General features: G+C 38.6%; 1 protein-coding gene across 3 annotated transcripts in view; it reads left to right on the plus strand.

Annotated features, from left to right (window-relative positions):
* The first annotated feature begins 753 nt into the window (after positions 1-753).
* The window catches only part of NPHP3 (nephrocystin 3), a 49,183-nt gene continuing 26,194 nt past the window's right edge, over positions 754-23,742 (plus strand). For all 3 annotated transcript variants that reach the window (XM_044252357.1, XM_044252358.1, XM_044252359.1), the window contains exons 1-14: positions 754-1,149; positions 2,949-3,074; positions 3,591-3,741; positions 6,177-6,329; positions 7,357-7,490; positions 8,938-9,098; positions 12,219-12,375; positions 14,761-14,835; positions 17,733-17,906; positions 20,257-20,360; positions 21,356-21,470; positions 21,707-21,850; positions 22,330-22,427; positions 23,544-23,646. In XM_044252357.1, coding sequence (XP_044108292.1) covers positions 754-1,149; positions 2,949-3,074; positions 3,591-3,741; positions 6,177-6,329; positions 7,357-7,490; positions 8,938-9,098; positions 12,219-12,375; positions 14,761-14,835; positions 17,733-17,906; positions 20,257-20,360; positions 21,356-21,470; positions 21,707-21,850; positions 22,330-22,427; positions 23,544-23,646 — 2,091 coding nt within the window. The remainder of the gene's footprint in view (positions 1,150-2,948; positions 3,075-3,590; positions 3,742-6,176; positions 6,330-7,356; positions 7,491-8,937; positions 9,099-12,218; positions 12,376-14,760; positions 14,836-17,732; positions 17,907-20,256; positions 20,361-21,355; positions 21,471-21,706; positions 21,851-22,329; positions 22,428-23,543; positions 23,647-23,742) is intronic.

The raw sequence follows: 23,742 nt of genomic DNA on the forward strand, positions 1-23,742 counted from the left end.
AACTGGGAGACACCTAGCGGGAGGCACACAGCAAGCGCTCAATGTGTTTCTCAGCTTTCTCAACTGCCCTCGGAAAAGAGCTGTGGGTCAGGGGTAGCAGCAGGACAGACACAAAAAACGCCAAGGTGGAGCAAGCCGGGACGCAGGCCCGCGCTCAATGCGAAGAGCGCGCCCATGAGGGGGCCTCCGGCTGGATAGAACCGGCTGAGAAAAGCCGCGCGCACGGTGGCCCCTAGCCCAGTACGTAGAGCAGCCGCCCCACACAAGCGACCGCCCCTTGCTCGCTCGGCCCCACCTCGCCGGGTCCATCCCGCCCCTCCCACCCTGAGCTCTGCGTCTCTAGCCGCTCGCCCCACCCACCTTGCGCTCCGCCCTCCCACGGCGTAATACTGGTCCCACAGTACCACGCTGTCCCACCCCGCCTTCCTCGCGCTCTGTCCCGCCCCGTCCTCCTGCCCCGCCCCATCCATTCCGCCCCGCCTACCTTGTATTCTGTCCCGCCCCATCTTGCTGCCCTGCCCCATCCATCCCACCCCGCCCTCCTTGCGCTCTGTCCCGCCCCTTCCTGCTGCCCCGCCCCAGCCGTCGCGCCCGCCCGGCGTACCGCCCCGCCCCGTCCTGCTGCTTCAAATCATCCCGCTCGCCCCGCCGCCCACCACGCTCCGCCCCTTCTTGCTGCCCCGCCCCGTCTCGTTTGTAGCGGTCCGCCCCCTCCCGGTACCCCGCTGGCTAGTAGTGGCGGTCACCGGCGTAATGGGGACCGCCTCGTCGCTCGTGAGCCCCGCGGGCGGGGAGGTGATCGAGGACACTTATGGGGCGGGCGGCGGCGAGGCCTGCGAGATTCCGGTGGAGGTGAAGCCCAAGGCCCGCCTGCTGCGCAGCTCGTTCCGCCGTGGCGCTGCAGCGGCGGCGGCGGGGGCAGGGCCCGGGTCGCTGCCCCGCGGGGCGGGTGGCGGCGGGCTGCTGGGGGCTAGCTTTAAGTCTACCGGCTCGTCGGTGCCGGAGCTGGAATACGCAGCGGCTGAATACGAGCGGCTGAAGAAGGAATACGAGATCTTCCGGGTCAGCAAGAATCAAGAGTTGTTGTCCATGGGCCGCCGCGAGGCCAAGCTGGACACGGAGAACAAGCGCCTGCGCGCCGAGCTGCAGGTAACGCCGGGCCCGGGTGTGCGGCTGGGGCAGCCGAGACGTGGAGAAGCTGAGAGTCGGAAAGGCCAGCGCACACCCGCGCACTGCCGGGCTGGACTCTGGACGCCTGACTCAGTCCTTCGTCCATCCTGTCCCCTCTCCAAACCAAGTAGTTTTGGAAAGTTGAATAGAAACCGCTCTGCACTTTAATTTGAGGGGACATACTCTTGGTGTCTAAACTGATTCCTTGACTAACCCCGCCCCTCTTCTACTTCTGGTTCATTCATTCACACACCTTGAAGCAATTAGCCTGAAAGTGCCCTGAAGTAGCACATGCCAATCTGCAGGGGACTCCAGGGAAGTAAGTCAACCCAGAGCACACGGACGCACAAAGACTGTGGTGACATCTGTCGACTTTCCCTAGGAATTTTTAACTCCACTTCCCGCGCCCTCCCCCCTCTTAAATTGTACAGACCTCTCAGTTTCTTTGCGTGAAGCTTTTGAGTTTTAATGGTCTTGAAGTGAATTTTTATGGAAGCCTGATTTTCACCATTTTCACAAGCTGTGGTTGAAAACGTTCCCTAGCCGAAATCAAATTCCCTTAATCCATTTGATTAATTTACTCAAAAAACAATTATTGCGTGGGCTCCCTGTAGTAGATGTATTTTGACTCATCAAAATAGTATATAAAGCAAAAGATTGCTTTTCTATGACTTGTAAGACTTTGTGCCATCAGTTTTGGGCCTCTCCGAGGGTTGTGGTTTTACTGTTTTGTTTTTTTAAACTGTGGAAGAGACACTCCAGGTGTTCCTGGGCTCATCACAGTAGGAAATGAATAAATATCTCAGACTGATTTTTCTGATAGGAAGAGCCTTCTTCCTTCTAGACTAGGCATTCTAGTCACCCCCTTCCCCACTAGCTGTTGTATTATTAGCACTGTTATCTGGGAAGAACTTATCAGTAGTCTACCTTTTGTCTTAACCAGTTTTCTTACTGGTCAGTCTTGATGCATTTGCATGTGTAAAATGGACCTTTTGCATTTCAGGTACCTGATTTCATGCACCCAAGCCATTATCCAGCAGTCACTGCACTTTATGGGGATAGAAAAGAAGGCTGAATCAACCAGGGCTGAGAGCAGTTAAGGGCTGACAAATGTCACAATATCAGGTTCCGCCTATTGCCTTATGTAGTAGTTTTGAAAGTTAAGTGAAAACCTCATTGCATTTTAATTTAAGGGGACATACTCTCTTGGGGCCTAAATTGATTTCTTAACTAACTTACCCCTTTTTTTATGTAGCCCTTTTGATTCTTTTCTCACATACTAAAAAACCCTTCTGAATGTACATTTAAAAAACCCTTCTGAATGTATTTAACCCATTTGGTCATTTAACGGAGGCCTTCAATTTATCTGGTCCCAACAGGTCTCTGGCGATAGCAAAATGAAAAAGGCATGGAGCCAAGGACTGCATGGTCATGCAGAATTAATCATCCTTCAAGTTAAGCCCTGTAAATTATACTTTTCTGTTACAGATCGGAAAACTGAGGCATAGGAAGATTAAGAATTTGGCACAGTATTTCAAAGAAAAAGTACTGATTTCCATTAAAAGTTCAATGTTGAAATATCTTCATTTACTACAGTTCAAGTATATTTGCATTTTTTTATTCCATGTTTGAATAAAATGGCAATATGTAGTTCTTGATAATGTAAAATAGTAAGTAGATTGTTACAATTCTGGTATGTATATAGTATGGAGGTAGGATAATGTGGAATTTGGGAGGAATACTGTTTTTGTTAGAAGTAACAAGGTCTATTATTTCAGGCCCTTCAAAAAACTTACCAAAAAATACTTCGGGAAAAGGAAAGTGCTTTAGAAGCAAAATACCAAGCGATGGAGAGGGCAGCGACATTTGAACATGACAGAGACAAAGTGAAAAGGCAATTCAAGGTAAAGTCCTTACATTTTTACCCCCAAAGTGACATAGAATAAAAACAGCACATTTTAAAAGTTTATATGATGCTGTGTAAGTAAATACAAGTGAATGAGGTAGGCATCCTGAAGATTCTAAGAACCAGAATAGAGCATTTTTGAGTGGACCTGGTAAACTTGAGATCACTTCAAGAAAAAGTAAAAAAAGAAATGAGCATTACAAATGGAATTTTGGGGGAAAAGGAAAGTATTTCCATACGAGGGGAAAGGCATTTGGAAATAGTTGGAGGTATTTTGTATGGAAAGGCATTACTGGCATCTAGTGGGAAGGGGACAAATTTGCTAAATATTAGCAGTGCACAGGAGAGCCCCACACCGCACAGAGGACTCCTGCCCAAATTCCAGTGGGTTCCAGTTACAAAAAAGATCAGGATCACATGAATATTGGTTTTATGAGTGAAACACTTTTCTGTTAAGTTGATGACACCTTTTGATGATGGAAAAGGTTTCAAAATTGATCTTTGTCTTTTAAAGATTTTTAGGGAGACCAAGGAAAATGAAATTCAGGACTTACTGAGAGCTAAGCGAGAGTTGGAAAGCAAACTTCAGAGGCTTCAGGCTCAGGGGATCCAAGTATTTGATCCTGGAGAATCTGATTCAGATGACAACTGTACAGATGTTACTGGTATATTTACTTCATATGTATAATATTTTGAGCCTTCAGTATAGGTATAATGATATCATATAGCCAACTCTGAATCTTTTTATAAGTTAAACTGGTTGCTCTTACAAATAGAGTTACACTTTTCCCTCTTTCTCAGCTGTTGTAACAGCAATTTTCCCTAAAGTCCATGACATTGTTAGGGTGCTAGGTTTCCTTCTTTCATGCTGCTCTGCCAAACTCACCCCATAGCTTTTCTCTTTCTGGTGCAAGACAGCTCCTCCAGGTCTCACCACGACATCTACATTTTAGCCAAGGGAAGAGGGAAGGGAATTCGTTCCTCTCCCTGAAAGCACAATACGGAAGGTATACAGATTACTCCCCACACCCCATTGGCCAGAACGACAAGTAGGAAGATTGGAAAGTGTAAACATTAGTAGGAGAATGATGTATCCACCTAAAGTTTAAAATTCTGCTACTAAGGGGTGCCTGGGTGGCTCAGTGGGTTAAGCCGCTGCCTTCGGCTCAGGTCATGATCTCAGGGTCCTGGGATCGAGTCCCACATCGGGCTCTCTGCTCAGCAGGGTGCCTGCTTCCTCCTCTCTCTCTCTGCCTGCCTCTCTGCCTACTTGTGATCTCTCTCTGTCAAATAAATAAATAAAATCTTTAAAAAAAAAATTCTGCTACTAAAAGAAGAAGGGGAGGATGGGTATTGGAGAACAGTTCATCATCTCTGTCACCTTGTTTTTCCACATATTGATATATTCTTTGCAACCATCCACTAGAATATCTGCATGATATTCCGCTGAGTGGCTTCCGGTAGTTTTGTAAGCGACTCAAAAAGTTTTTATTTTATAATTAAACATGTAAAATATGTTTTTTCTAGAAATAAAGAAAAGCCTGGAGTCCTGAAACGAAAGGGTCTACCATGTTCCAAGAAAATAATAATAAACTTTGATTGATACTGAAAAAATGAAAAAAATTCTATTATAAATGCAATGGAAAAATGCAGTTGCTCTCTCATTTATGGGAAACTGCATTTTATTTATTTATTTATTTTTGAGAGACCATGTGATTGGGGTGGGGGGGAGAAGGAGAGTTATGTGTAGATGAGAGAGAGAGAATCTTAAGCAAGCACCATGCTCAGCAGGGAGCCCAACTCAAGGCTCCATCTCATGACCCTAAGATGATGATCTGAGCCAAAATCAAGAGTCCAGTGCTTAACAGACTGAGCCACCCAGGCGCCCCATGCATTTTATCTTATAAACTGATTTTGGACTAAAATATGGCAACTGATAATTGCCTCTTAATATGCATTTTAGAGCCACTGGGATCTGACTAGCATCCAGGGACTTTTATTACTAAACTTTAAGGGGAAAAAAATGAAGTGATTCTTACTGGCTTTGAGGATGCCGTTCTGCCCCACATTAACCATTAGTAATGGTTATTTCAGGGCTGACATATGTTAAAATGTACAGTGTTTCAAAACCATTATATTGTAATTGACTTGGCAAGTTAATAAGAACAAATTAATACTTCCTCCTAGGTCTTTCTTCATATTTTGATTTAAACCTGACGAAAGAATGCTTAAGGGAACATCCATCACTCATTTCACATTCAGAGACCTGCAAATAATAATCTTATTTTTGCCAGATATTGAGCCCATTACTAGTATAACTCATATTTAGTCAAGAATGCCATGTAGATATTCTGTCAAATGTAATTTATTTAAAAGAAAAAAAAAAATCAAAGAGCTCCTGGGTGGCTCAGTCTGTTAAGCATCTGACTGTTGATTTCAGCTCAGGTCATTATCTCAGGGTCCTGGGATCAACCGCCATGTAGGGCTCCGTGCTCAGCAGGGAGTCTGCTTCTCTCTCTCTCTCTCTCACTCAAATAAATAAATAATAAATCATTTTTTAAAAAATCAAGATGTTCAAAAGTACCTATTGATTCAGACATTAATTCTGTTACTCTCGGAGGTTAAGGAAGATGTACTTTTTACATCCTTAGCTTACATCCTAATGAATTACTAATCTTAATTATAGGTGTGCGAGTACTGGTCTTCCTTTGAAATTCTCTCCTTCCAATTTTACACTGACACCTAAACCATAGTGTTAGAAATGTTGTTTAAAATTTTTGTATAGGGACATTTTTAACTGACTCTGTTGTTACAATTACTTTGATTATTATGATTATTATATTCTTTATTCATTTCCTCTTTCTCTTTTTAATCCCCTCTTTGACTTGGAGATGCTAACCAGAATTATGTTACCCACTACCTTAGAACTTGCCAGAAGTGGGTGACAGAGTACTTTCAAAATTATTAAAGATTGAATATTTGTTGTATTTATAATATTATAGAATTTTTTTTAAATTAGAAATCCTGTTTAGTATGTGTGATAACTTTTTGAACATTCAGTAATTTGGTTTTCACACAATGAAATCTCTTGGATTTATAGCTTCTGGAACCCAGTGTGAATACTGGACTGGAGGAGCCTTGGGAAGTGAACCTTCCATAGGGAGTATGATCCAGCTTCAGCAGTCCTTCAGGGGCCCTGAGTTTGCCCACAGTTCCATAGATGTGGAGGGACCCTTTGCAAATGTCAACAGAGGTAACACATGCCATTTGCCAATTACCATGGTAGTGACTGTTCAGGTCCTATAATCTTGTGTGTGCTGGCAGAAAGACCCATCAGCAGGGCAGATTTTTATTCTGGGTGTCTTCCACTGCCAAACCAGCATGTACTGGTGTTGTCACTGACCAGGGCTGATTAACTTATATGATTCCCATCAGGATCAGATGGTGCTCCACAGCCAGACTGGCCCACCATGTTCCAGAAACTTAGCTTCTGGTCTGAATTCCAGGTGTTGCAGTTGATCTGTGAGAATCTAATGTAGATTAACTGAAAAGCAGTAGTTTTTGGTCTTTTCCTCCATGTCTTTGATGCTGTTAAAGGTGGGAGAAGGTTGCAGAATGGAATATAAAACCTCAGTTATGCATTGTAGTATCCTTAGTCAAAGGAATATTTTTATTATTTTTATATAATTTGGTGTCCAAAACAGTAGTAAGGTCTATTCAGAATTTCAATACCAGTGCAGATCTGAGTGTTATAAGTAGCTCCACTCTTTTTTCTTAAAACTACAAAATTGTGTGTTAACGACATGAAAATAATTTTTAATTATGCCTTTTGAATTAGCCAGGTATGTTTTAAAATGTTCTTTCTCACTAAATAGCATTACATTTTATGCCATTCTTAAAGTTTCTTTTTGACTTTATCTATCTCAAGAATAATAAGTAGGTAAAACTACAGGCCAGCCTGGGAATGTAGGCTCTCCCAAAGTTGCAAACTCATTGAACACCTCATGTAACATAGGTTCATGATATCTGACTGGAACCAGTGGGACCCCAGGAGGGACCACTAGCAACACTGATTGCTTTATTCCCAAGGATAGAATTTGAGGTTAGAGAACTGTTTGCTTTCTAATATGTCATTCCAGAAACTGTCAGTATTCATGAGTGAGATCAGATTCCATTCTACCTTGTCTGTTGTGTTTTTTCAGACTTTAAAAAAAATCATCTTGTCAAATGTTTTTCTAGTAATTTTTTTTTCATGAATTTAAGATTAATTTTATTTTCAGATGACTGGGATGTCGCTGTAGCTAGTTTATTACAAGTTACTCCCTTGTTTTCACACTCTCTCTGGAGTAACGCTGTCAGATGTTACCTCATTTATACAGATGAAACCCAGCCTGAAATGGACCTTTTCCTTAAGGTGAGAATGTTTATAAATTCTGAGTTCACTGATTTAAAATATAAGTCAGTATTGTGTCCTATTTATGATACTACTACATCTAAACCAAGTAGTTTACTACCTACCAGATGATATGTCTTAAAGAACCGGAGTAACTTAGAGCTTTTCTTTAGAGAAAATCTTGCTCAGTGTTATCAGTGTATTCAAATTAAGTCCTTGGAATGAATGCTATGCTTTTGAATGCTTTATTACTTGTTCTTCACTGTGTTTAAGACACATGTTGATAGTGCCTGCTTTAGTTAATATCTGCCAGCTCTAGCATTGAATCTGTTTCAGGTTATAGCAAAATTTAATCCTTATCATGGTTTTTAATTTTTCAAGGCAGCCATTGGAGTTAACCTGAGGCAGACGTTGGCATACAACAGCCTGTGGGCCAGGCCTGGCCTGCAGCTGATTTTTGCATGACCCAGAGCTAAAATTGCTTTTTACCTTTTCAAGTGGTTGGGAAAAAATCCAAAGAAGAATGTTTGTGACGTGTGAAAATTGTATTAAATTCAAATTTTAGTGTCTATAAATAAAGTTTTATTAGAACACAATTAGGCTTATCATTTACATACTGTCTATGGCTGCTTCACACTACAAGGGCAGAATAAATTGCAGCAGAGACCTCTGTGAAAACATCCAAGTTGTTCAACTGTTACTAAATTGTAAGAATATTTGCCTTCTACAGAAAAAGTTTGCCAACTACCGTTCTAACTGCATTTGAAATACATCTGCATGTCACATGCGATACCTGCTATATTAACATTCACCAGAGTACTGAGTAAGGAACTCATTTAGTGCTCCTTTTTGATATTATTCAGTTTTGGTAAAAAGATAAAATATTTTGAAAACCAAAGTTTCTACTCACTAACTGAATACAGGTTATTACCAAACTGCAAACTGATGGTAAGGGAATTCCTCATACTTTGCATAATAATAAGTCATCATTACTTAGTAAGCTAATTTGTTATAGACCAAATAGTTTTCATTTATACCTGTTTGCTTTAATGATCTAATATATCATGGTTGGCAGTTTACTATGTAGATTCATGGATACTCTTTGTAACATGGATACTCTTTGTAACAATAAAGCAGAAATCATTTATTATAATAATAAATACCAAAGGAAAATAGCCCAATACTTTTCTTCACTGGTTTAGGTTTTATTATGAAATAAATCATTTTCTGAACTAGAAAACAGCCAAGTTTCTATGCTCTTATTTATGTTTTAAAGGAACCTTGCCTTTCCCTTAAAGATTTTTGTAAAATATGATTATATATATTTTTAAATTTTAAATTAAAAAATACACAACATAAGCTATTCTAAAACATGCTTTCTTAAGTAGTATGAAGCCGACTTGACCTTTAGTTAAATAAGCTGGCCTTTTATTATGTTTTCATTTGTTTTGTTTTAATTTCTTTTTAGGACTATTCACCTAAACTTAAAAGAATGTGTGAGACAATGGGATATTTTTTCCATGCTATATATTTTCCAATAGATATTGAAAATCAATACCTTGCTGTAAGAAAATGGGAAATTGAGAAGAGTTCATTAGTTATTTTATTTATTCATTTAACTTTACCAAGGTAAGCTGAAAATTGCCACTTATTAGGGGAGTTATAAATAGAATTGAGATTATGAAATGAACTTCAAAGAGAAGTCATAATTGCATTCTTTTAATCAAAAACACCCACAAAATTCAGTAAACTTTTTGAGTTTTCATACTTAAAGAATTAAAATTTTTACACTGAGTTGTTTAATAGGTCATAAAGTTAACATTATTAAAGTAAAGATCATTTTAATCAAGGATAGCAAACTATGGCCCTCAGGCCAAATCCAGTCAGGATCTGCTTTTATAAATAAAATTTTATTAGACTATAGCTATATTCATTTATTTATGTATTTCTACAGCTGCTTTCACACCACGACAATAGAATTAAATATTGTAGTTACAACAGAGACTGTGTGTGGCCCACAAAGCCTAAAGTATATGCTCTCTGGCCATAACAGAACAAGTTGGCAACTCCTGTTTTCAATAATCAGCATTCACCTTCATTATTTGCTTTCTTCAAATACAAATTGAGAGCTACTTGAACACTTATAAAAATGTTAAATCCAAATTTTTAATTCTCTGAGGAGCTTACCGGTAATTCCAGTAAAGTGAGCAATTTTCTTATAATGTGTATATAATTATACCACTGAGTCTAGTCTGCAAATAAAGTTTTTTTTTAACCAACTAGATACATAGATAGAAGACAAAATACGTTTAATAAGAGGTTAAGTTTTCTTTCTTCATTTACTGTCTGATTGGCTTTAACCCTTCCAAGGCATTTTTGTCTTTATTGAGGACCAGCTCTGACCTCGCCTGTGTACAGAAGTACGTGGAGCCCTAGGCTTTACCAGAGACCCTGCAGTGTAATCCATCATCGATCCTTGAGACTACCTGGGGGCCAGGGAACCACCTGGTCAATGAACCTTAACCCAAAACCAAGTTTAGGATTTTTTCCACTTGGTTGCCTTTAGTTGGAGTTCTTTTCCTCCCTTACCTCTTTTCTTTTCTTGTTTTTTCTTTTATATTTATCAAGGAGATATTCTGTTTTATTTAATGTCTGGGTAGTATTTTATCTCAGGTGGTAATAGATGTCATTTGTTGTTTTCCTTATTAATTCTTTAATCCTTAAAACTGTCTTGCTTTTTATCTTTTATCCACATTTAGTTAATAAAATATTGTACATTATTTTTAAGCTTTTAACATTTATTTTCCTCATCTTAAATTCCTCTTAATCTTTTATCTGACATTTCTTTCATATTTAATTACTTTACTGGGCAGATTTCAATTTGTCTTCTTCACCTAAAATTATATTTATTTTATATTTTTAAAACTTTACTCTTCTTAAAGAGTAAGAATTTTAATTTCTAGGGTTGCCTGTGTGACACAGTTAAGGGTCTGACTCTTGATTTTGGCTCAGGTCATGATCTCAAGGTCCTGGGATCCAGCCCCGTGTAGGGCTCCATGCTCAGAATGGAATCTCCTTAAGACTCTCCCTCTCCCTCTGTACCTGCTCTCTCTGTCTCTCTCTCTCCAATAAATAAATAAATTTTTTTAAAAATTTAATTTCTAAAATTTTAACTATTTCTTCACCTCTACTTTGCCTTTATTTTGCTTTAATTTTTCTTATCCCATTTGCTGATTATTTTGTTTCTGTAACATTTATTAACTGGCTGTCAAGAAGCATGGCAGTAATGGTGGGCTTCATACCATAAACAGAGGCTGCTAGAGCTTTTATTTCTCTCAGGTTGTTCCTTCATCTCTCATGATGATTTCCCTATTCTTCTCAAAAGATGAATCTAGGAACATGTCCCCTGAGCAGTACACAGTAGTCCTATCTACTTCTCTCCCACCAAAGACTTTGAACCAAATTCCACATAATCTCAGATTTCATCTGAGCTCCACAAGTCAATTCTATAGGGAGTCATTTTAAAATAGGAACTTGTGCCCAAACAGATGCCCATTCTTTGGTATTCATATGGCCACAAACTTCTCTCCCAAAGCAATAACAGAAGAACTGTTAAAATACAAAAATTATATAGAGCATGGTCAGAATGAATTGTAACAAGGGAAAAAAATCTGTGGCTTGGATTGATTGGATTGGCACAGAGCTATATAATAGAATATTATGCTGTTTTGTATTGGGTCTGTATTTTAATATATTATGTAAATTCTGAATCATGTCATAGCTCTCCTCTGCATACACACATCAATTTGTGTATCTAGACAGACATCATTTAATGCTTTTTAGAAAGAGGAATTGGTTGCAATTTTCCTTGCAGTGTAGAAAATACTGGCAGATTCTTCCAAGATTATTCTAGAATTTAAATTATACTGAAAACTGTTGTTATGGTGGCCTGTAGCAAAGTTAGAAATTTTTTTTAAGATTTTTTATTTACTTGAGACAGAGAGAGACCACAAGCAGGAGGGAGAGACAGAAAGAGAGGGAGAAGCAGACTCCCCACAGAGCTAGGAACCCAACGTGGGGCTTGATCCTAGGGTCATGATCTGAGCCGAAGGCAGAGACTTCACCAACTGAACCACCCTGGTGCCCCAAAAGTTAGAATTTTTTTTAACCTTGTACCTCAGTTAAGATTTTTACTAGCCATCTGACCTCCCCATCTGCTTCTGGATCTTTCTCGTACTGTATCTTGGGTATAAAGATTCAGGTCATTTAAGTCATTTATTGGATGAAAAAGGCTAAAGGACTAGAGAAGAGAAAAATCTTGAAGCATTGGGGTTCATAATATTTGTATCTTAATTTGGAAATTATATATTTGTAAGTGGAATTAGGTTTCCATTTAATCATAGTCTCATATGTCTGGTCCATTACTTTGAGCCATGTTTACAATATTTTTGAGAGTTTTCTTCTTGTTGCTAGATATAAAAACTTAAAGTTCTGTATGCTTTAAAACTCAATTTAATGCAGAACTTATTGTACCCGTTCTCACTGTCTAGTAATAAACACGTCGTATTTTTGTGACTAAGCTGGAACAGAGCTATGAGACATCCACTTTTGGAGTCTGCTCTTGTTCAGTCCCTGGACTGCTTCTGGCCCCTTGTTATCCCTGTAAAGTCCCATTATTGACACTTAGGTTGACTGACGGTTTGCTGCCCTAGTGCAGTGTAGCACAAGAAATACTGATTTCCGATCTAGCCTTTTACTGGAAGACTGTGAAGAAGCTTTTCTGAAAAACCCTGAAGGCAAACCACGATTAATTTATCATCGCTTGGAGGATGGGAAAGTCAGTTCCGACTCCGTCCAGCAATTGATTGATCAAGTTTCTAACCTGAACAAGACCAACAAAGCCAAGGTAAAATTCCTAAGGTTATTTTTTTTTTATGATTTTATTTATTTATTTGACAGACAGAGATCACAAGTAGGCAGAGAGGCAGGCAGAGAGAGAGGAGGAAGCAGGCTCCCCGCTGAGCAGAGAGCCCGATGTGGGGCTTGATCCCAGGACCCTGGGATCATGACCTGAGCCGAAAGCAGAGGCCTTAACCCACTGAGCCACCCAGGCGCCCCCCTAAGGTTATTTTTTTAAGAACTTGATTGGCTAAGGGAAGTATTAGAACAAAGGCCATGAGGTAGGAGTGAGTGAGGGGAGATAAATAGGACAGTTAACTGGGAGCCAAGGGTAGAGAACCTTGGAGACCATTTTAGAAATCTTGGTGGGGTTTTTTTGTTTGTTTGTTTGGTTGGTTTTTGGGGTGGTTTTTTTGGAATGAGATGGTTTTTTTTACTTGGTTTTTTTACTTGGAGTGAAATGGGTTTTTTTACTTGGAGTTTTTTTTTTTTTTAACTTGAGTCATTGGAAAATGTTAAGCAGCAACAGAAGAAATGCCATTCTGAGAAGGAGTTCTATTTTTTTAAATTAACATATAATGTATTATTAGCCCCAGGGGCTGACAAGGAGTTCTTACGCTGCTGTGTTGAGAATTGATTGGTTTGGAGGTAGGGGAAGAGAGCTCCTATACTCACCAGGTGAGAGATGCTGGTAGCTTGGGTCAGGGTGGTGGTAGAGGAAGTGGTGAAAAACAGGAAATCTGGATAAATTTTGACAGCAGAGCCAATGGACTTATTTGCGGACTGTGAGAAAAAGAGAGGAATAATAATACACAGCTACAAAGGATATGATGTGAGTGGACAAATCAGATTTTTTTCTGTTCCTTTTTTTCCCTAAGTACAGAGTTCTTCTGTCTACTGTTGACCAAGGATCAATGTAAGGAAGAACCTTTTTATAGTAACCTTTGCTAAGAGCATGGGGAAAAACAAAACTGTAATGATGAATGGGAGAGATTTGATCATTCCTAGATGCATGGTGGGATAATTTTTAGAACAGAGTTGTAGGCTTTGCCTTACTGCACACTGTGAGATTACTTGGAAATGCTTACTGTTAATGTTAAGAATACAGTTGAGAGGCACCTGGCTGGCTCAGTCAGAGAGCATGCAACTCTTGATCTCAGGATTGTGAGTTCAAGCCCCATGTTGGGTGAAGAGACTACTTAAAAATAAAATCTTAAAAAAAAAATACAGTTGAAAATAACTCAGATTTTGGCATTGTTTTTATTTCTCTGTGCTCATTTAAGAAATAAGATCAGATATGAATACAAGCATTTTTTATACATCATTTAGTATTGAAAAGCTTAAGACCAGTATAACTTTAAAAAACCTAACACAAAAAAGTACACCTTTTTTATAATCTCTGGAACCATTAATTCTTTGCTTTAATTGTTTTAGTATGAGCCTAGTCCATAGACCCCAAGAGGAAAGAAACTGGTTCTCTTTTCTAATCTTTCCTCTATTTATAAATGTCTTTTAAAAATTAAAACACTAGAAGGATGAATTTATTTTATAGAAATAGGAGTAAAATAAGATCTATCATGATTATAAATGGAAATGCAGGATGAACTTATTCTGGTTCACTTGATGTGCTTCATAAAACCATTGCCTTACTCTATCAAATACTAATCACTTACTAGCAATGTACATGTTCTCTACAGGTAGGGCATTCTTCTTTCAGCAAACTCAGATTACTGGTTTTTTTTCTTTTTAAGAATTTTTTTTTTAAATGTATTTGGCAGAGAGAGAGGGAGAGATCACAAGTAGGCAGGCAGAGGGGGATGGGGGAAGGGGGGGGAAGCAGGCTCCCTGCAGAGCGGAGAGCCTGATGCGGGGCTTGATCCCAGGACACTGAGATCATGACCCAAGCCAAAAGCAGAGGCCCAACACACTGAGCCACCCAGGAGCCCCAGAAGATTACTGTTCTATGTAAACAAGTACCATTTTTGCTCTTTTGTTTTGTAGAATTATAGCCTTACTCTCATAAAAATTGATTTTGATGTATTTTGAAGATTATATCTATTGAGTAGCATGGAAGTACATAAGACAATTTGGATACCATAAGAAAAAAGTATACTTTTTGTTTTATTGTGACATTGTTCTCATTGTTTGTGATAAATCCCTCCTGATACCTCAAACAAGTTACATAACGTGCTTCGGTTTCCTTCTCTGTGAAATGGATGGTAATAATAATAATAATAATAGTGTCTCCCTCATAGGCTTGTTGTGAGGACAGATGAGCCAATAGTGTAAAGCACTTAGAATAATCCCTGATACATAAATTCTGTAGAAGTATTTACCCCTCCTGTTACTATTGTTTTCTTCATGTTTTTGTCAAACTTCTTTCTTTTTCCAGATCATTGATCACTCTGGAGATCCTACAGAAGGAGTATATAAAACTTATATTTATGTGGAAAAGATTATTAAGCAGGTAAATATACATTCTTTATAAGATTTCATCTGATATACTCTAAGGGGCGCCTGGCTGGCTCAGTCGGTAGAGCATGAAATCCTCAATCTTGGTCGTGAGTTCAAGCCCCATGTTGAGCATAGAACCGACTTAAAAAAAAGAATTCTAAAACTCTTATCCATCAAGTTGGGTGTTCCAGTAAAAACAACTTCCTAGTTTTTTTTAAAACAATACTCGGGGAGAGAGTGCCATTGTTTCTGGTGGTTGTCTATCCTGTGATATTATCATAGTATTAGTAGTACCATATCTCTTTATCTGTCATCTATCTCACAAAGCTATTTAATGCCTCACCACCAGGCTAAATGTAAAATAGATTACAAAAGTGCTAGATAAAAGGTATAAGTATTTGAAGGAAAATGTTTATCTTATTAATAGAGTCTCCTCAGGTTTTGTATGTACCTTGAATTTTTATAAAGTAGAAAAAGCCCTGGGGCACCTGGGTGGCTCAGTAGTTGAGCATCTGCCTTTGGCTCAGGTCATGATCCCAGGGTCCCAGGGTTTTGGGCTCCCTGCTCAGTGGATTGTCTGCTTCTCCCTCTCCTTCTGTTGTTCCCTCTGCTTGTTCTCTCTCACTCTCTCTCTGTCAAATAAATAAATGAAATCTTTAAAAAAAAATACCTTTTCAGGGGTGTCTGGGTGTCTTAGTTGGTTGAGCATCCATTTCAGCTCAGGTCATGATCTCAGGGTCATGAGACTGAGCCCCACGTAGGGCTCTGCTGGGCATGGAGCCTGCTTAAGATTCTCTCTCTCCCTCTCCCTCTGCCCCTCCTCCCCAACCCACGCCCCACCCAGCCCTTTTCACATGCACAGTCTCTCTCTCAAAAAAAAAAAAAAAAAATCCTTTTCAAATTTATCTACTACATCATTCTTATAGCAGAGGGGGTGAAAGCATACCTCAATGGGTCAGAGGTTATAGGTCATAGACAGTATCTCAAGCTGAAAGTTTCTACAACATCTCATGTATTATCTTGTAAATTTATGTGAGTTATATATTCTGCTTAATGTTATACTTGTGCTTAATGTAAAAAATCATTTTAAATTATATACTATCAAATTCTAATAATGATAAGAAAAAGAACCCGCCCCTACCTTAAAAGTAAAATGGGCACAGTGGCAAGATGTACCACAATTAGCCTGCCGTTGCCTGCACCTGCTGATCCATCCTCCAGGGTGCCAGGGATTCTACTTGAGAAGTTAGGAATTAGATTACTTTTTCTAATTAAGGTGTATTACAAGTATGAGATTTGTTATCAGAGAAAAAGAATGAGCTCCAAAACATAATGATATGACTTCTGGGCAACACATTTTGTATAGTGTTTTTTAATTTTTAATATAAAATTAAATTTTTAATATAAAAATTGACATGAGTTTTGATCTTCTAAATGAGTTGTGAATTTTAGGATCCTAGTAAATAGAATTAATTGAGCAGAATAAATGGTAGCAAGTGAGAGTGGACATATTTGTTGTCTTTACTGCTTAAAGAACAATGTATTTTCAGTGATATAAAGACTAGATATCATGACACAAATATTTTATATCAAGAAACTCCATCTTAGGGACGCCTGGGTGGCGCAGTTGGTTGGACGACTGCCTTCGGCTCAGGGCGTGATCCTGGAGTCCCGGGATCGAGTCCCACATCAGGCTCCCAGCTCCATGGGGAGTCTGCTTCGCTCTCTGACCTTCTCCTCACTCATGCTCTCTCTCACTGTCTCTCTCTCTCAAATAAATAAATAAAAATAAAAAAAAAAAAGAAACTCCATCTTAGTAATTAAAATCTTATAAAAATATAATGCAGCATATTTCTTAGGTATTAGCACAGTCTTTAAAATTATTCTCCAACCAGATATAAGCAAATACATTGTGTAACATTTTTCAGAAAACAGATCCCCAAGAGTCAAATGCCCCTGTTTTTATCCGACAGTTGTTTCTGTTTGTTTGTTTGTTTGTTTCAATGTAAGCCCTATGCCCAGCATAAGGCTTGAAGCTAGGATGCCAAGATCAAGAGTCACATACTCTACTGACTAAGCCAGCCAGGTGCCCTAATCGCACCTCCGTTTTGTTTTGTTTTGTTTTTAAGATTTTATTTATTTATTTGACACAGAGAGAGAGAGAGAGATCACAAGTAGGCAGAGAGACAGGCAGAGAGAGAGGGGGAACCAGGCTCCCTGTGGAGCAGAGAACCCAATGCGGGGCTCCATCCCACGATCCTGAGATCATGACCTGAGCTGAAGGTAGAGGCTTTAACGCATTGAGCCACCGAGGCGCCCCATGTACCTCTATTTTTTTTTTAAGATTTTATTTATTTATTTGACACAGAGAGAGAGAGATCACAAGTAGGCAGAGAGGCAGGCAGAGAGAGAGGGGGAACCAGGCTCCCCGCGGAGCAGAGAACCTGATGTGGGGCTCGATCCCAGGACCCTGGGATCATGACCTGAGCCGAAGGCAGAGGCCCTAACCTACTGAGCCACCCAGGCGCCCCTGTACCTCTATTTTTAATGAAAGTTTTTTATTAAGAGTTTGGGGTTTTTTTCGTGTTTGTCATTTTAATACTTATTTCTAAACTGGTGTTTTTTATAGTTTTAAATTTATACTTGAGGTCCTGTTCAACAATTCATTAGTTACGTATAACATCCTGTGTTCATCACAGCACGTGCCAACTAATGATGTACTATATGTTGGCTAACTGTTAATAATAAAAAATTAATAAATAAAATCATTCATGTAGGTCCCATACAAAGGTCATCGGTTTGGACTTGCCCTCCAGCATAGGTGAAACCCACCTTAGGCCTGTGTGCTCACACTGCTATGAGGTGTTTCTACTCTTTATTCATTGTTGTGTGCTTGCTCTTGGTGTTCAGGACATCTTGGGCTTTGAGAAAACAGACCCGGAGATTAAGGATTTGGGCAGTGAAGATTCTGTTCCAGAAGAAGATGATTTTGGTGATGTTCTATGGGACATACATGATGAACAAGAGCAAATGGAAACTTTCCAACAGGCTACAAATTCAGTCCATGAGCTGGGATTCGAGAAAGTAAGCATTTGGAGTTATCGTTCCGACAAACGTCAGTCGCCACTTAAGGCTGTTTTGTGATTGTGGTTTTACCTAAACATAGTCAAGGTTAATAAGTGTATTAGTGTTTGTCCTCATGGTGTGATTATTCATGTTGAGACATGTGCTTAACTTTGTATCATATGAAAGATAAGTGAGATTCAGTTACATTTTTGAACATCAAACATTTGTAGTTAAGATTAGGATATATTAACCACATGTTCTCTATCACCTGCAGTTCACCAAACCAACATTAGGGTAACTAAGAAATTTGATAAAAATCATGAGACTATCTATTCTTCCAGAGCTTGGAGGACTCAAAATATCAAACATTCAGAAAATACCACAGTAATTAATGCAATAGGCTGATCAGTTCATCAGCATCCTTAAATATCTAAACAAATTAACAGAATTTAAAGTGCACAAAGAATCTATGTCAAAGTTCAAAGAATGATTAATATTTAAAAATTAATGTAAGAACAAATTTTTTTTTTATTTTTTAAGATTTTGTTTGTTTATTTTGAGAGAGAGTGAGCAACATGAGTTGGGGGGCAGAGGTGGAGGGAAACCGAAGAAGCAGACTCCCCACAGAGCAGGGAGCAGGGAGCCCTATGTGGGGCTTGATCCCAGGACCCTAAGATTATAACCTAAGCCAAAGGCAAACGCTTAACTGACTGAGCCACCCAGGTGCTCCAACAACAAGTGTTTTAAAGAATATTATCATAGGGACGCCTGGGTGGCGCAGTTGGTTAAACGACTGCCTCCGGCTCAGGGCGTGATCCTGGAGTCCCGGGATCGAGTCCCACATCAGGCTCCCAGCTCCATGGGGAGTCTGCTTCGCTCTCTGACCTTCTCCTCGCTCATTCTCTCTCTCACTGTCTCTCTCTCTCAAATAAATAAAATAAAATCTTAAAAAAAAAAAAAAAGAATATTATCATAGCTGTCAGTAACAGTAATTTCATAGAAATTTTGTAATTTAGGTTGTCTCTGTTTATATCCTGGTTCTACCATTTGCTAACTCTGGATTTTGACCATTACTTAGCTCTGAACTTTGACTTCCTTGTCTATAAAATGAGATTGACTACTTTACCCACCTGGCAGGGTTGTTGGGAGAACTAAAGCAAATAAAACACATCAACCCCTTAGCACAGTACCCAGCACATGATAAATGTAAATTGTTTCTATTTTGTAAGAGAGGCATTGTTATCATTGTTTCATAAATAAAGAACCTAAAAGCACACATGGAGTAGATTACAGATCTGGGATTTAAACCTAGGTCTTCTGGCTCTTAATCCTATGTCTTTCTTCTGTGGCAAATGGTCTTAACTCGGGAACCATGGGTCTATAAATGGGCTTTATGTGGGACCATGAATTTATAAATTCCTAAATCAATAAAGTCCTTTGCTTTCTGAATAATTTCCATTGCTATCAGAATAATTTGAGTTCCTGAGGAATATATTCTATGTATATATTGGCAAACAAAATTTAATTGAAAAACTATACCAAATAATTATTTATTTTAGCTATTGGAAATTTCTGCTACCCAAACGCTAGGTACAAACTACTTATTACAAGTTCTTTAAATTCCTTATTAGCTGTCATTTAGACCCCTGGCATACTTAATGAACATCTCAAGCCCCAAGATAACTTTGCCAACTCCCTAATAAGTACTGAGGTATTTTGCTTTCCTGAGTGTGTTCTTTTTGTCTCTAAGCCCGTTTCTTAATGTCTGGGGAAAGCCTGAGAACTCCCTCAATTTCAGAAAGCTCTCAGGGAGACGGTCCTAAGCTGATTCTCTGCCTCAGGTTGGGATACTGAGATAAAGCGCCCAGACAAAACCGGTTCTTGTTTGGACTGATTCTCAGAAATCCCTGAAAAGTGAGGTGGTGTCCAGGACAGGTACTCTTCTACCCAGGAGAATGAGGCTGCCTGCTGGTACCCTCAAAGCCTTCTACTGTACTTTCTGTGGTTTAGGGGATGCAGGGGAATACAGTGACCTCCCTGTAGCATTCTACAAAATCCGAATGTTGTAAAACCCAAGGGGGATCTCAAGTGTTGTCTCTCAACCATTAATTTACAACAGGACTAATATGTAGAAGAAATTGGGGCTCACTCTTAGTTTACCACTTTGGGCACATTTAACCAGCCATTAAAAAAAAGCAATCATGAGGAAGCTGTTGACTAAAAGTAGATTTCATTTTCTCACACAGCTTTTCGCTAATGATTTCAGAGGGTAGTCAGAAATTGACTCTAGAATTCTCCAAGGCGTGTGCTTCCTCACAATTTAATTTATTTAATTAAATGAATTTTTAAAATTCATTTTTCTTTCTAGTATTACCAGCGCCTTAACGATCTAGTGGCGGCACCAGCACCAATTCCACCCCTTCTTGTATCTGGAGGACCAGGTTCCGGAAAGTCCCTTCTCTTATCAAAGTGGTATGACGCAGTGCAATTAACTTGTTGTTACCATTGTCATCATTTGACTCATCGACCATATTCGACAAAATATGTTATTGCCTGTCTGCCTTCCTGCATGGCCTGTACTAAACATTGAGAAAGCAATAAAGATATAAAATAATAGAGTCATGCCCTGAACTATATACAATTTGAATATTGGGATACAGGATGAGAAAGGAATAGAAAATAGGGCCATTTGTGATTGTGTACACTAATTACGAAGGTTAGAGCTAAGCCGCGCTATGTAAGGAAGTGGTCCTTGTGGAATGGAATTAGGTGAACTAGATATACAGGGGATGTGCCTGTGTTTTCAATTACTGGCTTCATCTTCAAAGTTTCATTGAGATTTTAAATATTTGAAAGAAGGCAAAGACAGACTGTTTAGAGTGAGATAAGTCGTAAAGAACATCAAAATAAAGGATGACGTGTATTGTGAATGCAGAGTGGTTCCTCAGATTGGGGACTAAGGTTTATAGAAGCCGATAAACTCTTTTTTACTTTCATTTTTATTTCTATTATTTAAAAACAATTCGTAAGAATATTTCCTTTCATAATTATGATTTACATTGAAGAGTTAGCATATGTTTCTTCCTTTTTACTGCTCTTTTATTTAGTGGAAAATAATAGTTTGTTGGAAAATAATATTTTTGTACTTAGCAAAGAAGTTTCTTTTTTCCTCTGCTTATTAAAGGGTAATGCTCATTTCACTAAAACATTGGCCTCAAATGTATATTATATTGGTTTCCATTAGTTAATATCAACTTGTAATTAAAATGATTCTTTAATTTTTAAATGCTTATTTAAAAGGATCTAAAAGTGGACTGAAAATGGAATGTCCCATGTTTATTCAGAAGTGATTGACCATATGATTGCTGACAGTTGGGTAGCACTTAATATTTAATTGCATTGTGAATTCTTTTTTTGTTGATAATAAGTGAGTTTCATCACTATTCTAAAAGGTCTTTTTCTTTCAGGATTCAGTTACAACAGAAGAATTCCCCTAACACGCTAATTCTTTCTCATTTTGTGGGAAGGCCCATGTCAACCAGCTCTGAGTCCTCCTTGATTATTAAACGATTAACTCTAAAGGTATAAAATGCCATGTTTTGGGATTATCAGAATTTTTATTTCAAATCAGAAGCTGTTAGGGATGAATACCCAATAATTTTCAATTTTCAACATTACCCATTTGTTTTAGATTTGTATAAGGTTAAAAATACTTGATGCAGTTGGTTCCTCTTGATCACTCAATTTGGGTTTAAAAAGTCAGGATAAAAATGTTTCCCACCAGCTGTGATGAAGTGTAACTGCTTGAATTCTTGCAGTTGATGCAACACTCTTGGTCGGTATCTGCTCTAACACTGGATCCAGCTAAGCTTCTGGAAGAATTTCCACGCTGGCTGGAAAAACTCTCTGCCCGTCATCAAGGCAGCATCATCATCATTATTGATTCCATAGATCAAGTTCAGGTACTGTTTTCACTTTGTAACCTACTGGTACTCTCAGAAAGAAACAAAATTATCAGTAATGGCTATAGCAGGCATTTAAATATGTTTATGAGAAGAAAATGTTGGTGTTATTTCTAGTATATCTGTTCAGTTTCTAGGGAGGAAACACGTGCATAAAAAATGTACTGTATGCCAATACACACTAGTATCTTATTGGGGAAAACCAATTGAATGAATCAATTAGCAAAAAATGTTAATTTTGACTTATTTCTAGGACCTTGACATTTCCTTAAGTGTCCAGAATTCCTATCAGCTATAATAGTATTTTGCCACTTGTTCTTTTAATATCTTGAGATTAAATTTATCATCCCAAAACAAGAGTATATCCTTAATAATAATGGGAAACTTAATGACAATTTCATTTTACTTGAGGAGCTATTACCAGATTGTTTTGAAATATTTTGAATTAATAGAATGAATTTTGTTTTTATATTTTTAAGCAAGTTGAAAAACACATGAAATGGCTGATCGACCCACTGCCAGTGAATGTAAGAGTAATTGTTTCTGTGAATGTAGAAACATGCCCTCCAGCCTGGAGGTACGATGCTCACTCCAGTTCTTTCAGATTACATGGAATGTGTTAAGTACAAATCGGAAAAGGTTTTTGCATGTGTGTTTGTGTTTTCATGTTTTTCATGTAAGTGGCAGGGAGGAAGGTGGGGAGAATTGGATAAATTCAGGAGAAAGATATACTCTATAGGCTTTGGTGGGAGGTTAGAGCTGGGATACCAAGGCAGGGTGGGCTAGATGGCCCCCAAGTTTCTGGCTTGCGAAATTAAGTGAATTATGGTTCCATGAACTGAAATAGGGAACACAGAGGATGGGCAGGTTTGTGGAGGAAAGGGTGTAAGTTTTGTTTTGGACATGGTTAGCCTGAGTTGCCAGTTGTACCTCCGGCTAGTGATGGCTAGCAGGCAATGACATTTACAGATGAGAAGAATAGGGAGAGGTCTGGGCTATGAAACTAGACACCTGTTATCCTCAAACATGTGCTTACTTTGGCAGTCCTCAAAAAAGGAAGACAGTGGTTGAATTCTGTAGGGCAGTGTTTCTTAACCTATTTTTGTTCCCCTTAGGAGCCTTTTTAGACACTTTCTTCCTAATCACCTCCCTCACCCCAAGAAATTTTAATACCATCCATATGCTATATATCAGTTTATGTGTATAAACAGATATGTGTGTGTATATTTGCACTTTATAATAAAAAGAGTAATATTCATTTCCCCACCCTGAAACAATTTTCAATACCCTGTTGAGAATGGATGTTACAGGGTGATTACATTCCAATTGGATTACAAGTAATTTGTGGGCAAACACTACCTTGTACTATTCTTCATAGGTACTAATATGTTTAGTTTTATTATTAGTATGGAACATGGAACTGGAAGTGTTTTACCACTTTACTTCTACCACCTTTACTGCCTATGCTATTTAAAAGTCTTTGTTGGGATTGATTCCTAAAAGTAATGATATACATGTTAAAAAGAATTAAATAACTTTACCTAGTAAGATTGACAGAGATTAGTTTTGTTTACTTTATAAAAGCAATATAAAAAATTAACTCTTGTAATGGATTTTGACTTGGGTTTGGGTGGATTACAGCTTTTATTGTCTTCTTAGAAAAGAATTTCATTTTCTTTTCTTTGAATAAAAGGTTATGGCCTACACTTCATCTTGATCCTTTAAATCCAAAAGATGCAAAATCTCTTATAATTGCAGAATGCCACTCTGTGGACATTAAATTGAATAAAGAGCAGGTAAGTATTTTTAATTTGTTGCTCTTTTACTATCAGCTTTCCTATAAAACACCTTATATGAGATTTAAAATTCAATATAGGAACTCTCTATTGTGT

This window comes from Neovison vison, chromosome 6, assembly GCF_020171115.1.
Source record: "Neovison vison isolate M4711 chromosome 6, ASM_NN_V1, whole genome shotgun sequence".
Lineage (NCBI taxonomy): Eukaryota > Metazoa > Chordata > Mammalia > Carnivora > Mustelidae > Neogale > Neogale vison.